This window comes from Protopterus annectens, chromosome 7.part0 (assembly GCF_019279795.1).
Source record: "Protopterus annectens isolate FY-2018-M chromosome 7.part0, PAN1.0, whole genome shotgun sequence".
NCBI lineage: Eukaryota > Metazoa > Chordata > Ceratodontiformes > Protopteridae > Protopterus > Protopterus annectens.
In genome coordinates, this window is record NC_056739.1 from 321624595 (window position 1) to 321641258 (window position 16664).

At 37.3% G+C, this 16664-nt stretch overlaps 1 protein-coding gene across 1 annotated transcript in view; it reads left to right on the top strand.

Annotated features, from left to right (window-relative positions):
• The first annotated feature begins 547 nt into the window (after nucleotides 1-547).
• The window catches only part of GNAT2 (G protein subunit alpha transducin 2), a 241372-nt gene continuing 225255 nt past the window's right edge, over nucleotides 548-16664 (top strand). The window contains exon 1 of the mRNA XM_044076872.1: nucleotides 548-860. Coding sequence (XP_043932807.1) covers nucleotides 743-860 — 118 coding nt within the window. The 5' untranslated portion in view covers nucleotides 548-742. The remainder of the gene's footprint in view (nucleotides 861-16664) is intronic.

The following is a 16664-nucleotide window of genomic DNA, read 5'->3' on the forward strand; positions in this document are numbered from 1 at the left end:
AAAAAAAAAGAAAGAATTATCAGAGTAGTGCTTGTCAGACTGCATACAACTATACCAAGTACAGGTGAAAATATCTTGCTGGTTCCCAGTAAGACTGTGTACTTGGCAACATGAGAGTCTGTTGTGTATACTCTTATCAACATGCATGCCCTCTAATTTCTTATCTCTGCAGGACAGCTTTCTTCAACCATATTCAGTGTTTGTGGGCCGAAGACTCCATTGTGCAATTTCTACAGAATGAAAGCACCTGTTGAGCTTTCAGCTTTAACAGTCTCCTCATGATATCATATATGAAGAAGTGAGAGCCTGGATAGGGTGTTGGGATAGTTATCTTAAAGGGTTACTTAACCTTTTTGTCCTTCACTTTAATTGGATTTCCTCAATCACATGGCAAGATGAAGACACCACAATCCCTGTTAAGAAATTGGGTTAGCAAATGGAATTAGGGTGCTGAGCAGGGACAAGGGATCGAGAAAGAAAAAGAGTGAAGTGCAGAAGCTTTATTATCCTCTTATCCATCTCTTGCTTGGCACTTGCCATAGTGAAGCCAGCAATTTATGCTTGTAGGTGCTGCTGCCCACATTTTGAAAGGGCTTGCTATTGCCTTGCTGTTTTCTTGCATCCCTCTCTCTGTCTCTGTTTGTCTGTCTCTCTGTCTCTTTCTTTCTCTAACTGTCCCACTGCCTCTTTCTAACAGCCGCTCACCTGTAAAGGATCAGAAGTGGAGGAGCAGGACGCTGACATGGGGAGTGGTGCCAGTGCGGAGGACAAAGAACTGGCCAAAAGGTCCAAAGAACTTGAAAAGAAACTTCAAGAGGATGCTGACAAGGATGCAAAGACAGTCAAACTGCTACTTCTGGGTATGTGTGCATTTTAAGTCACTAATGTAATCCCTTTACAAATTCATCAGTCTGGTAAAAGTGTGCTTGTTGGAGTAAGAGATTTAGCTTCCTTGATTTTCATTACCTCATGTGATGGTGGTTCCCTGCAGTATGAAGAAGTATTTTACAAAGTTTCATTTCTCAGTATTTGAATGTGTTCCCATTTTAATGATTGTAAGCCCTATGAATGATGAAATGCACTTCTGGTTTAAACTTATCAGTAAAGTTTGGATTATATATTTAAATGTGCATTAGAAAACAGATATGCCATTAATTCATTTTAAATAATTTTCTTAGTGCCTTTAAAAACAAGCTGCAGATTTTAAACACTCCAGTTTGTAGTAACATAAAGTAGTGTTACAAACACAACAATTATATCATTTAAAAGTTATAAACCTTGGTTTAGTTTTATATATATATATATATATATATATATACATATATATATATATATACACACACACACACACACACACACACACACACACACACACACACACACACACACACACACACACACACACACGGTGATGTTTACTCAGGCTAAAACAGATACTTAACTATGTTGAAAGTTAAGTGTTTAAGCCCAGTCAGATTTGTGGCAAGGAAATGCTGATGAACAAAAGAGCACAATGTGACCTTACAAAACTTTGTGCACTATAACAGTTTTTCTTTTCTGGCTAGATTGTTCTTAACTCCCTAAGCTATTTTCTGTTCACAAGGCTAGTCAACATTTTTGAACAGTGTCAGAAATCACAATCCCACTTTTGCAAGATGTTCAAGTGTTAGGCAGACAAACAGCAGGGGTGGCTAATGATATTTGTGATACTGGGATATATTTTAAGAACAATACCTATATTTGTCTTTAATCACAGTCAGTGAATCTGCTCTGGGCTGGAAGCAAGTCAGTCAGAAAAAAATAGATCTATGATGTCACCGATTAAAATACTCCCCTCTGCTGCCCACAGTAGAGTGCCAGCAGCCAAGGAAAATGTCCTTGAGTAATTCTTGTTGGCATATGTGGCATGACTGTAATTTATTTCCTGTCTTAAAAATATTGAAACATGTCTGCCTTTGGCCACTTTGCCATAATAGTGACTCTCTTGTATATAGTTAGTATGAGGTTACTAAGGCCAGTTTCTGACTAAAGCATGGTGAAAGCAGACATAAAAAATCAATGTAGCCAGTGCTTTCAATGACTGAAGGCAAGCAGATTCTTAAAGAGCACAACATCATTCAACATACCAGAATGGATTTCTAATATTCAGCTGGAAAACAAAATATAAAAAAAATCATCTGGGTAAGACTACTGAAAATGTGTATTCACTTGTTTAACTTGTGGTACATATGGTACCAGTAGTGTTCTGAAATACTGCTCCTTCGAAACGTGACAACAATATGCACCCCTGCCCCCGTTATGGGGTGTTCATGTGCAATTAACAATATATTGTTAAAAATGTCAGTGGAATTCATAAGGTACTCTTTATAATTTCTATGGATTGGGAGAGTCCATGTAGATTAGCATTCGTTTCAGTGCTAGCTTGAATTTAATGATTTTCTTGTGAGGATTTTTTTTCAGATTGTTTTCTGAGTGAGCACCTATTCTTACAATTGTATTATAAAAAAAAAGTTATAATTAATCTATGATTAATGACTTTTGGTTACCAGCTCCTCTAACTTTAAAATTAGCAGTAATCTTCTAACAATCCCACCGAGAACTTTAAACATTGCCAATATACCCTTAAAATGCTTCTTTTGTTTCTGTGTCAAAAGAACCTGCTTTACATCTGTTAGACATAAACAATAGAAGCTCACTTGCAAAAAATAAACGCTGTAAAAGTCACTATAAAAATGGGCATAAACAAGCAGTCAATGAAATAAAGAGGAAATTAGAAGAGTAACTTGGGCTGCAGAGAAGATTATTCAATATTTGGGAAGTTGGCTGGAATTCAAGTGGTGCAGTGGTGCAGTGGTTAGCATTGTCACCTCACAGCAAGAGGTTCTCCGGTTCGATTCTTGGCTGGGGTGCCTTCTGTGTGGAGTTTGCATGTTTTCCCTGTGTTCGTGTGGGTTTCTCTGGGTACTCTGGTTTCCTCCCACATTCCAAAGATATGCATCTGGAGCATTTCTCCCTGGGCCTCTGCTGAAAACAGGCTCTGTGGAACCTAGTTGGACTTTCCTGGTCAACAAATGATAAAAAATTAACAGAATTTTAACTTCACGTACCCAGTATGGGCCTGCTTGGTTTATTAGATGAATAAGAGTGGCAGTTTTTGATGTTTACTCAGGAGTGGCTTGTGGCTTATCTGCTGAGCTAGCAACCATATAATAAGGCCTGTCTAAGCATTTCAGTTGAAGGCTGGGAGGTGCTAATCAAGGGCTGTAAATAGGCAGCAATTGTTACCAAAGTGTCTCAGGTAAGAGAACCTGTTTTGGCTTTGACAATATTTACATGCTCACACACACACACACACACACGCACACACGCACGCACGCACACACACACTTACATTCCCATGCGTTGCAACTGTGCATGTCGACTAACCACATCATTTAATACTAGCATATTACTCAGACTAGTAGTGTGTGTCCTCCTCTCTAATCATAATAGGAATATATGCAGGCTGTTTTTTTTCTTTTTAATAAAGAAAGCTTACCTGTAATGAAACATTGTCATAAATACTGCATAGACAGGCAAATGTTATGAATGGGAAATGGATGGTTAGAAGTGAGTCTATATACACAGAAATATATTGCTAAGCAAACAGACAGACAGAGAGACAGACAGACATTATCTTTTGGATAAATGTTCTTTTCTGCCCACAAGAATTTCAGAAATTGGACAGGCCCTAAAACTAGATGTGACATCACAAGCTAGTCATGCAGAGCTTGATCCGATAAATATATGAAAACCTGTATGAAAATAGATAATAAATGTATTTATTTGTTTATTCATTTATTTTAGTTAAATGCATAATTATCTTTGCTTGATATATATATTTTTGCCAACTGAAAATGATAGTTAACTCAGTTGAATAGAAGGCTTTCTGAAAGGTTTAGCCAAGTTAATGTTCCCACGAAAACTAAATATAAATCTGTACTGAAAATGAAGTAATCTGCTGGAATTATAGACTGGGTTTGTGGTCAGTTTTTGAGAATTTGTAGGGAGTTGGCAGTTTTGTAAAAGTATTTTCATTTCTGTAGAATTCTATGCACTCCAGCTGGGTACAGCAGTGAATGGCAAACTCATTACAAGGGTGCAGTGGCATTCTGCTGAAAATCAGAGCTTCACAGGTCTCACACTCCCCAGTGCTTTGTAAACACAGTCTTTTTAGTTAAATGGGCAACAAAGTCATGTCAGACTGAAAAACACACTAAGGGACCCATTATTCGTTAAATAAACAGCACAGTACACATAAGAAATATATTTCCACTCAAGAACTTTTCATACACACTAATGTAGTTGTTAAGAGACTATCTCTAGGTCTTATGAACAGTTTACAGCTTTCGTAATGATTCAGGAAGAGACAGTGCTGTATGTTTACATTTCCCACAGGGGGACACCAGGAAATTATCAGATGCATGCCATCATGAGTACAGTTGTATTTTGAATTGTAATGGTTTACCTTCTTGTTAAATTTTTCATCCTTTTGCTTCCAAATAACTATAAAAAGTTAAAAGCTATGGTATCAGGGCCCTGTTTAAAATATAATGAAGAATAAAGGGTAACACTGTATGCTGACCATTTGAAGATGCCTCACGCTGGTAAAGTCCAACTGCGCTTCACTGTGCAGTAAGTCCATTTTGTAAAAGCATATGTCAAGACACAATCTGGATGGCGCATTGCTGCAGCAGTAGTGTTGTTGCCTCACATCAAGAGGTTCTCCAGTTCGATTCTTGGCTGGGGTACCTTCTGTGCGAAGTCTGAATGTCCTCCCTGCATTCGTGTGGGTTTTCTCTGGGTCCTCTGGTTTCCTCCCACTTTACAAAAACATGTGTCTGGAGCATTTCTTCCTGGGCCTCAGCTGAAAATTGGCTTTGTTCCAAGTCTGACTTTTCCTGGTTAACAAATGTTAAATAAATAAATCTGACTGCAGGATGCAAAATGGAACTTACGGCCACAGCAGTGGAACACATTCAGAGCAGAATTTGATGACTGCATACACTTGATATACTCTGAAAGCTAACATTACCTCCAAGACACAATTGCCAAGATGCCAAGTAAAATGGGAAATTAAACCTTAAGTATATATATATATATATATATATATATATATATATATATATATATATATATATATATTTTTTTTTTTACTTTGGCTCCAGAACTGAGCTAATAGCATATTGACACAGTTCAGACTCTCCTAGCGCACATTGTAGCCACTTGTAAAGTGAAATCATTTCGGATTGTGTGGATCTTAATGAACTGTAAACGATAGAAGTCAGATTTCTCAAATAACTCTGAGAGCGACTGATATTAACCTTGGCAGTTTCTTCTAACCCAAAGGAAACTAGGGACATGTAGTGAAGCTAATTGCTTCACAGGTACTGGGAGGCTTTTTTCTGCCTCTTGTCTGCACCAATTAGCGAACATTTGCTTTCAAATGTCAGCTGGTGCATACAGAACCATAGGCCTGCTCCTTCTACCTCACGTAACTGTATGTGCAAGTTATCTTGGAAATAGTTTAACAGCTGACAGTGTGATCCTATGTCTGTACAAGCTGTAGCAATATTATAATTATGTGTGTGGAACAGACACACAGACAGAGAAGAGAAGATTTGTTTCTTTTTGTTTTAGTTGAAAGTATGTCTTAGAATTTTAACACTATATAAACATAGAACATCCCTGATGGAATACAGTAAGGTATTTATCAATGATAAGGGTCAGTCTTATCTTTTTTTATACAGGCAGAATAACAAATCTTAATAGGCTATATAAATTGTTCAGAGTCAAGCAATGCAAATGCAAAATGAATTCAGCATTTAATATACAACAGAGGAGAGAACTCTGTGAAAATACAAATTCCATCTCTAGATGTTTTAAAGCCATGAACTAATTGGACTCTGGATAGACAAAGTGGAAAAATAACTCACAAAGCTTTTAATATGAGCTGATATGTATAGAAACTGACCAGAAATACAAAAACCACCTTAAATATTGTTGTAATACAGAACCATTATGGGCATGCCTCTAGCTCTGTGAAAATATTGCTTTCCAGATGTGTTCTGTCACTTAAGATTGCATTCTGGGGTAGGTTACTTGCATTCTAGTTTGAGATCTACTGCAATTCTGAGCATACAAATTGTTCCCATTAGTCCAGATACCTGCTATATTTTATAAAGTTCTGGAGGCTACACCAGTGAAAGCATATTAGTTTAATGCATGGAGTTCAGAGGGAAGATTTACACACATGCTTAGAAACCAGTAGGTAAGGTTTAGAGACAACTCATGTGTTTGGAAGCCTTTCTAACCAACTCTTATAGCCATGAGAGTGTAGCAGAAGCTTTATCTTCAGTTTCCATTTGCACAGTCATGGGACTTTAATGCTAATTCTCTCTCAAAGTATAGCTTAATAAAGCAGTCTTGAGAATGTGCCCTCATACCCCACTACTTAATTATTGAACTTCTGAGGTCACACAGCCAGAGACAAATGCAATTAAACAAAAGTACTGCTCACACATTCAGTGCTGTGTAATCCTGAAGTGTGAATAATTTAAGTAACAGGAAAGTGTGGTGAATTAAAGGGTCCATTAGCTCTGTAAAATATTCATATCCAAGGCTGTACAACCCTAGAGTGTGAATAATTTAAGTAGGAAGAGTGCGGTGAATCAGAGGGGCCACTCCCTTTGTAAAACACTCATATTCAGTGATGTGCAACCCTGGAGTGTGAATAATTTAAGTAGTAAGAAAGTGTGTTGACTTAGAGGGTCCATTGCTCTGTAAAGTGCTCATATCCAAGGCTGTGCACCCTGGAGTGTGAATAATTTAAGTAAGAGGTGTGTGGTGACTCAGAGGGGCCGGTCCCTCTGTTAAATACTCGTATTCAGTACTGTGCAATCCTGGAGAGTGAATAATTTAAGTAGAAAGAGAGTGTGATGACTCAGAGGGGTCAGCCCCTCTATAAAACAATTTGTTCGGTGCCCTTCCATCTTGTGAGTGCCTGCTGAATTAGATGTTCTCCTAACGGTTAGGATGTACCATTCTCCCAACTATCAACATTTCACTTTGATGAACTTCATACATTTGACCTTTTAGAAATGAGATTTTGCAGTTCAAGACTTTTATCATAGTATTGTGCAGTACTCTTAGAGCAAAATGTGTGATGAATTGATATATGCCCATTGAAGAACTACAAGGGAGTAAGCATGTTGGAGTTTGGAATATTTGGGAGACAGCTAGAGGAGTATATTAATGGCATGGCTTCATACTGTACCCATTTGCAGCGAATCAGCTGTAAATGTGGCCAAGTAACAAAATTTATCTCTAGCTCTACTTCAGTTTACCTCAATGGTCAATATTTTTTTTATTTCAGGAAATGAAACCTATAGCACATTAGGACTGACTTCAGATTCCCATCACTGGTACTGGAATAAAGGCTTATGTTGCTTGCACTGGTGGGGGCAGAGTTAGTGAATAAAGAGATATTAGTCCTGAGTGTCATTCACTCCATTTTCCCCAGAATTATAAGTACATGATGTGAGATAATTTCATATGTCAGCTATGGCATGTTCCCTCATTCTTTAATGCAGGATGCCTCTCCCCTTGTTCAAGTGGCTGTTATAAGGTAATACCACTATTATTAGCTACCACTGCAACTATCCTGACAAGGGGAGCTTGCCCTGAGGAAGCTAAGATCATATGTCCCCTATGGTTGGCTTTTATAGTGCCCAAGCTCATTTTCAAACAATGGCTGCCAACAGTGCAACTAAAAATTTGCCCTTATGTATGTGTTCTTACCTTTAATTTTAATTTCATAGGTGTGTACTAGGCTAATGACCTGGAGTATTTACAAGCCTACCCCCCCAAAAAATTGCCCATGCACAATGCCACCCGATGTTAGCTCACAGTGCCCCTATCCAGTAGGGCAACTGGAATGATCCCTGGAGTGAACTTTCTGTTACCCATCCACTCGTCAAGATTTCTCTTAAAGAGGGCCAGCCAGGTGCTCTGCTTGACATGAATGGGAAGCTTATTCCAGAGTATGGGCAGTCTTTGGGAGATGATCCTGTCCCTCCAGCTAAAATTTATACCCCTACCAAGTACTGAACCCAGAACCCCCTGCATCAAAGTCAGAGCAACACACCACTAGGCCAAATCAGCTGTGTTTGTGCAGGCATTTTCAGATTAAGAATGCAAATATATTGTGTCCATAACAGTTAGCATAAATCTATTTTGTGACAGCTTAAAAATTGGAGTTTCAGTATTTTCTGAAGCTTAAATTATTTGGAATATAGACTTATTTTAACTAAAGGCATGTGATTTGAGGAATAGCAATCAAATTATAGAACACATGGATAATGTAAAGGACAGGCATACTCAAAAATCTTTTAAAAAAGTTTTTTCTATATAATTATGTTGTTCAGTACTAAGAATATCCCCATATCACTCTAAATATATTTTTTTCTGTTTTGTTACAGTGCTAAATGGCACAGTGGTACATCCGATGCTGATGTGAATTCACTTTCTTTTTAAGTTGTGGAGGTGGAGTGATAAAAATGCTACCAAATGTGAAAGTGAGATGTAACCACTGCCACTGAATGTGAGGCTAAACTGGCATCAATGGGGTTTGAATCCCTCCATTGCCAAAGGTTGAAGTAACAGCAAGAAAGTGTGGACAACTCTGTTTCACTAGTTAGTATAACCTAGCTATTGTTCTGGGTACAGGCTTCTCACCTCCACACCCAGACTGGACTACACATAGCAGCTTTAGAGCTGAGTCTTTCTCTGGTCTCTCTGTGAACTACTGCCTTCTAGTGCATCTTTATCTGCAGTAACTGCCTTTCACACAAAGTATTATTTTTCACACATTTACACACACATTCACACACACACTCACACACACACACACACACACACACACACACACACACACACACACACACACACACACACACACACACACACACACACACACACACACACACACACACACACACACACACACACAATTCCCATGGAAGGCTAACAGAATTCTTCATTCCCTATAGCTTTCTTCCTAGTGTGGTAGTACTGCCAGCACTCTGTAAAAAGCCAGAAACTTTCTTTCACCAGTTACTCTAGAATCAAGCTAGATATGAAATACACTAGTTTTTATTGTTTTCAGTGGTAGGAGGCCTAAACAATCTCATGGGATATCTGCACTATACATATTGCTACCAATGTGTGCAAATAATGATTACGCTCTTGTCAGATAAAGAGCATTTCATAAATATGCTTATAATATATAAATACTAACCACAAGAGCTTAAAGGTAAATGAATACAATTTTCTTAAATAATAAAGAAAATAATGCAAATAAAGGGTAAAATATATGTAGGTTGGCACATACAGGGAGACAAATAAAAGGTAATGAAAATAGGATGCATAAAGAAAAAAAAAACTCTGGATATCTAAGTTTCCTGGGTAGTTTACTATAGAAATGTTGACCCTAAGTAATAACTAGTACTTACAGATGGTTTCACACAAGCAGGACAGCTTTGACCTCTCTCTTTCTAACATTTCTTACACAAATGTCTTTTCCCTACCCCCAGTGTTCATGACATCATCATCATCATCCTGTTGCTGGGAAAACAAATTGGAAAACAAGTTTCTTTACTCATTAAAGCAATTACATGTTAGAAGAAGGGGATAGTTCATGGCCTTTCATCCTTGTTTGTTACTTTAACAAGAGGTGCCAGCATGTTTTGAGATCCAAAACATGTTATAGACATTCCTTGTCCTTCAACATTCAGAAAATCAAAGCTTCAGATTCCTAGCCATGAGAAAAACAAACTGAAAGAAAAAAAGAAAAAAAAAGAGAAAAAGAATACATTCTGCTTCATTTAGCATGACATTATCACTGATTTTGCAACTGCTCTGCATCTAGCCTGGCATTACTCCTGGCTTACAGCAGTTGTGTGCCCTTAAGATTACATTAGAGAGACAACTTTTTCTGTCATCCTTTCTGTTCATTAAAAGATGTTGAGACTACTATGAAATCCTGTTTCTAACAAGAGTAATAACTTTTAATTTTCCAAATACTCTTTTTTTGATTATTTTTATTGGCTATGTTCAAAGCAACATTTAATGTAATTTTCAATGTTAGCCTTGAAAAAGTAACTAATATATTTGCTTCTATTTAAGTGCAGACTGGTATTTTCAGTCCACACTTTCTGTCTGAAGATGGTAATCTGTAACAGCCAGGCCATTTTTAAAAGACTGACTTGGCAGTCTGTAGCTATTTTTCCAGATTTTACAGCTAGAATCAGTGACTTACTTTGTTTTTGTAACTGTCACAGGAAACATAGAAAGTGTTGTGTAAATGCAAGTATTAAACACAAGGAACGGACTTCATGATAATGTGCAGGATAAATGGGACAAGAACTATATTTCCTCTGCCATAAGACACAATGACTTACTAACTACCAAATATTGCTTATTCCATGTTCAGGAGAATATACAGTACCACAAATCTTAAAGTATTCTAAACAATGGTTTGACATCTAGGTCATTACATAAACAAACAGACTGCCCCAACTGTGGCAGCCACTAAAGTTAAAAGAAAACATAGCCAGAACCAGTCCACAGACACAACCAGACAACAGGTGCAAATTAAGTATCACTGTCAAGTTTTTTTTAGATAAGAATTTACTTTGGACTACATTTAAATTTTAGCTACCATTAATGGTTTAATTTAGAGCTGAGCAGTTACTTCCATTCAACTTTTCCTTCATTTTCATTATTCAGTGTCAGTGATTTTGCAAAATATTTCATCTATGCATTATAGTTTGAGAAAATTATAAACGACATAGTTGTTTAATAAGTAGTTTGAAGCATTTCTTTCAGATCGGGTTGACAATAACTAGTAAGAGGAAAGGTTTTACCTGACAATCTTCCAGCTAAAAAGAAAATCTCTTATATCTATTACAGCAACATGTTTTGCACATTGTTGGCAATGGGTGTTACAAAAAAATGGACACTGACCATTCAGACCTATTGAGACCTTCTTGAATTTATCTGACAGGCACTTTTCTACTGTTCTGGTCCCTAATACAGTTTTAAGATGGGTAAGAAACTACAGATTGAGAGGTCCTTACCTTTCGTCTGCTGCATCACATTGGCCAGATGTATTTTAATAGCATAAACAACTTTATGTTGATTAGGATCAGATGCAGGAATGGTTAAAGAGAGGTGAATTTAAACCAAAAGATGAAAGGTTAATATTGGTGGCCCAGGATAGTGGACTACGTACATGTTGGTTTACAAAGTCCACTGAACATGTGGGAGAAACAGACAAATGTAGGTTTTGTAAAACAGAATTGGAAACAGTTGCACATCTTGTTGCTGGTTGTGAAATACTGATGGCAGAAGGAATGTATACAGAAAGGCATAATAATGTGGAAAGACTGTTGCATTGGGGATTGTGCAAACATTATAATACTGAAGTAGCTGAAAAAGCACTGGAAACATGAGTCACAAAGCAAAAACAGAAAATTATGAAATTTATAACACATGGGATCATCCATCACCAACAGTTCAAAAAACAGATGTAAGAAAACCAGATATAGTAGTCCATGAAAAGATAACAAAAGTAGCATTGATTATTGAAACTGCTACACCCAGTGACTACAGTGCCTTATGTACAGAGAGACACAAAGTCATAAAATACCAGGATTTGCAGGCAGAAATGAGGGCAATGTGGAAAAAAAAAATACCCAGACAATTCCAGTAGTAGTAGGAGCAGGGGATCTTATAAAAAAGAATTTACAGTTGTACTTAGATATGTTAACCAATACATAGAACGCCATACAAATTACAGAAACAGTCATTACTGGGCACACTGTGGGTGCTGCAAAGAGCACTTCTGGTTGACATTAAAGACTGAAACAATACTAATTTCATGAACTTTAATCATACTTTGACTTAGGAATGGGGTCCATTCCCATCATGGTATTAGAAACCCAAAAGATTTGGAGAAATTATAAAAAGAGAGATACCAGATGTAGTTTAATATAGCAATAACCCACACCTGGGTGTGGGTAATGCTAAATTTACCCACGGTTGGCGTGGTTTGGTCCCGAGGGACTGTAGTCACTGGGTGTAGCAGTTTCAATAATCAATGCTACTTTTGTTATCTTTTCATGGACTACTATATCTGGTTTTCTTACATCTGTTTTTTGAACTGTTGGTGATGGATGATCCCATGTGTTATAAATTTCATTGTGTCTCTCTGTACATAAGGCACTGTAGTCACTGGGTGTAGCAGTTTCAATAATCAATGCTACTTTTGTTATCTTTTCATGGACTACTATATCTGGTTTTCTTACATCTGTTTTTTGAACTGTTGGTGATGGATGATCCCATGTGTTATAAATTTCATAACAAAGCCAACCGTGGGTAAATTTAGCATTACCCACACCCAGGCGTGGGTTATTGCTATTATACCATGACATTATTTAAGAAAAGAAACTGTTACTTTTCTTAAATAATGGCATAGTATAATGCCTGTTTACTGCCCTTCCACAGATGTCTGGCATCCGCGGCAGTTCTGATGTACTGCGCGCCTGCGCAGTACATCAGAGCTGTGGGCAAAAGCAACGGAGAAAGCAAGATCTCCGTTGCTTTTTTTTAGTGTCTCGCTATGTTAAATGAGTTTAACATAGCGAGACAGTTTTAAAATAAGCAACGGACATCTCCGTTGCTTTTTTTTAGTGTCTCGCTATGTTAAACTCATTTAACATAGCGAGACTCTAAAAAAAGCAACGGAGATCTTGCTTTCTCCGTTGCTTTTTTTTAAAACACTGTCTCGCTATGTTAAACCCATTTAACATAGCGAGACAGTGTTTTAAAAAAACGAGTTATACTAATGGAAAAAAGTCCGGGCGACCGGACCTTTTTCCATTAGTATAACTCGATTTACAACGGGCACGCTGGCCAATCAGCGTGCACGTTTTGGGGGGGTCATGGTATAATAGCATAACATGAATTTTCTAAAGATATGAAGCTTTGCCTGTAATTGATTAATTTATTTCTGTTCTGGTTTTAACAACCACCTCTTATGTCTTTATACAACACCTCTCCATTAAATGTGTGATATCCTAAGCTTTCTGTAATTTTGTAACTTTAGGGTTATACTAGAAATGACTGCAGTACAAAATAAAAATGTACATAAATGTTAAGAAAAAAAAATGCCTGAAAATATGTGTGGGGAGGCAAGAAATGTAACTTCACACCACATTAAAATAAGCTGGGGCTGAATATCCTATGAACCTATACAGCAAATTGTTGGCATGTCATGTTTCAAGCATTCATTATCTTATTCTGCATTAGTATGTCTAGTGAAGATTGGCTCAGTCATTTGGTTTGTGTCAGGGAGTGTATTTATTGCAGCTCCTCACCACCCCAATGTGGTTAGAGTGTACTAAGACTTGAATGTACTTCCTTATCCAGGGTCAGATCATGTTCTTTCTGTCAGTTCTCTGGACTGCAACATCATAACAAGGCTACCTTCATCGAATTTTTCCTTCAACAATCCGGTATATTTTCCAGTCTCTTGAAATGGCACAGTACTAAAAGAGAAGCTTGCCAGTATCGTGGCTGTAAAGTACTTTGGGGCTTGTCTATTACAGCAATAATTCAGGCAGAAATATTTTGATGATGGAATGGGATATATATATAACTACTCAGCAATGCCCAACTCATTTATAATAAATTACTGAAAGGTATACTGTTGAACTTAAGTAGTCAGTCATAGTGAGGATAATGGTTGTTTCAAACTCAAGGAGGGGATACCTACATTAGGAGAACTTAGGTCCATTCCCCTCATTAACCTGGACCTAAAAGCTTTAGCTAAAATGTTGGTTTTATGATTGGATGCTCTGCTACCACAACTGATGCAAGAACGTCAGAATAGATTTATAGAAGGTATAGACATTTATAATAATTGGTGGAACCTTGCATTTTTTTCTATACAATTATCGGTCACTTTAGCAAGATAAAGGTATTGTCTTTAAAGCTTTTGACACAATCTGTTCAGAATTAATTTTCAGACCTCCAAAAGCATGAGGAGAACTTTTTGTAATAGGTAAGAGTTATTTGCACTGGGCATTCATTTAGGGTTATTGTTAATGGGGGATTTTCATAGGCAGAAACTAGTAGTAGGGGTACTAGGCAAGACTGTCCTCTTTCCCCAGGGTTATATATTTTGGTAATAGAAGAGCTGTAATTTCATGTCAGGAACTTCCTTAAAGCCAAACTGGACTCTGAAGGGATAATTATTTCCTTTCTGCTGTTTGTAGATGACTGTGTTCTGAAGTGTAATAATAATCCAAAATGTTTAGGGGTGCATTAGATATTTACCATGCATTTGGTAGGGGGTTGGGAACTGAACTGCAACTATGCTACATCACTCTTAATTCGATGTGGGAATACTAGCTAAAAAATATAAAACAAGAGTATCTCCAATTATCTAATTCTGATGATAGGTCAATTGAAGAAAATCTGTGTAAATTGACTAAGAAAGTCAATGAGCTATTATCTAGGCTAACCGATTTTAACACACGTTTAGGTAAATTTCAAATGATGCAAGTCAGGCTTCTGCTCCATATTACCTATTTGATTAGAGGTTTACCTATTCCAATAAATCACCCAAGCATAGACCAGGAGCTTAGAGACAGTCATTTAGTGTGTGACTTGGAGAGAATATCCACTTTAGTAGTGTGTATATGCAAATGTTATTAGGGATGGAGGCTTCTGCACTAACTAGTACCGCAATTACCTTTAAGATAACTCAGTATATAAGATGGGTTTACCATAGACAGAATGAATGTAATGGATTGGAAATGGGTGATTATGAGGACCACCTAAACCTACCACAGGAGTGGATATGAATGTTACATAGGGAATGCATAGAACAATGGTATAAGGCCTGGGGTGGGGCCACATTCGGGACACTCTGTAATCCTAAACTTTATTGGAATACCTTTAAGTCTAGCAGTAAATGGGTCTTGAAGTGGAATCAGATTTTGACAGGCGTAGACTGTCTCTCATCTGAAGCTTTCAAAACAATCTGTTTCCACTTCCGTATTAAGGAACAGGAGTGGTTAATACATATATAAACATGCCAGTTGTGGTCTAAATACGTATACCTGATAGAAAGATCAGACAAGATCCTGAACATGGAAGAAACTGACTAGCATCAAAACAGGTAGGACAAGCCTAATTTATGAAAACTTGTGGGATACCAAGGTTTGGGCATAAAAATACTTAATGATAGGCAGATAGAAAACTCAAGAGTGAGTTGTACTAACTAAAGTGAGTGGAGGCAGGCATGGGAGGCACCACAAAAAATAAGTTGATATCCCTGGTACAGGGATACATAGATGACACTACTGTATAGGTGGTATCTTACCCCAAGCAAACAGACCAAGTTAGGGCCGAAACTGAACTAGTGGTGATGTGATAAACAGAGAGCATATAATTTACATGTATTTTGGGACTGCCTTTCAGTACAAGCGTATTGGGCATATCTGGTTAATTTGATTAATGACATTTTTAAAATAAATTTAGGTTTTAAATAGAAACTTTGGATCTTTGGGGTAGCCTCTCCAATGGCAGCATGTGGGCCTCAGACACTATAGGTTTGATGGGTGTTGGCAAGTGTGATAAAGCTATTCTCTGCAAAGCAATGGAAAGGGAAGGTTGGCTCTCCTATGGAAGGAGTAGAAACTTGTGTGTAAGCATCTAGGAAATATTTGTACTCTATTAAAGATGCTGGCTCATATGTCAATATTCTATGGAAATGGAGCATATTATTTCACAATGTTGGAGTGTAAATTTAAGTTATACTGTATAGTTTACTCCTTGCTGTTGCAAGTATATTAGTTCTTTTAGTGTGTACGGAAAGAATGAACCATGTATACAGTGTACATAGTTGATTGTTTATTTGAGTTATTTTTATTATGCTATATTCACTAACTGCTCAGCTCTGTGAATTGCTGGATTTTCTCCCAGACTTGTATGGCTTGTTACATTTTCCTTATAATAAACATAATTCAGTTTAAAAAAATAATCACAATGCACTTCTGGTGACACTTGAGAACACATAACAGTACTAAATAACACAAAATAAAACAATGCAAAATAATACTATTTGAGATTATGCCTCACCCCCAAGCAAGGGGTAAACTTCACTGCATCTCCTTCCTATACATTACCAACTCCAAGGTCACTTCAAAGCAAGAGAAAGTGTCAACTAGGATCTATATCAACACCTATTTTCAAATTCAGAACTGAAACATATTCTTTTTAAATAAATATTTATCTATTAATAAATATGTGCCTGGGAGGGATGTGTGCATCCTGGGAGTAAGATGCACACTGTAAGACAGACAAAGAAGCAAAAACATCAGAGCTGAAACAAATGAAGCCCCATTTGCAGAGAAGGTCAAGTTGAGCAATTTACAGGGGTTCACCTGCATATGCAGGGAAGCAGAAGATGATTCGGTTAAGCTGATTATTAGAGACAGGAAGAAGATAAGAGCAGATGAGAACATCCAGCCAAGAGATGGTTAGACTGCATGAGA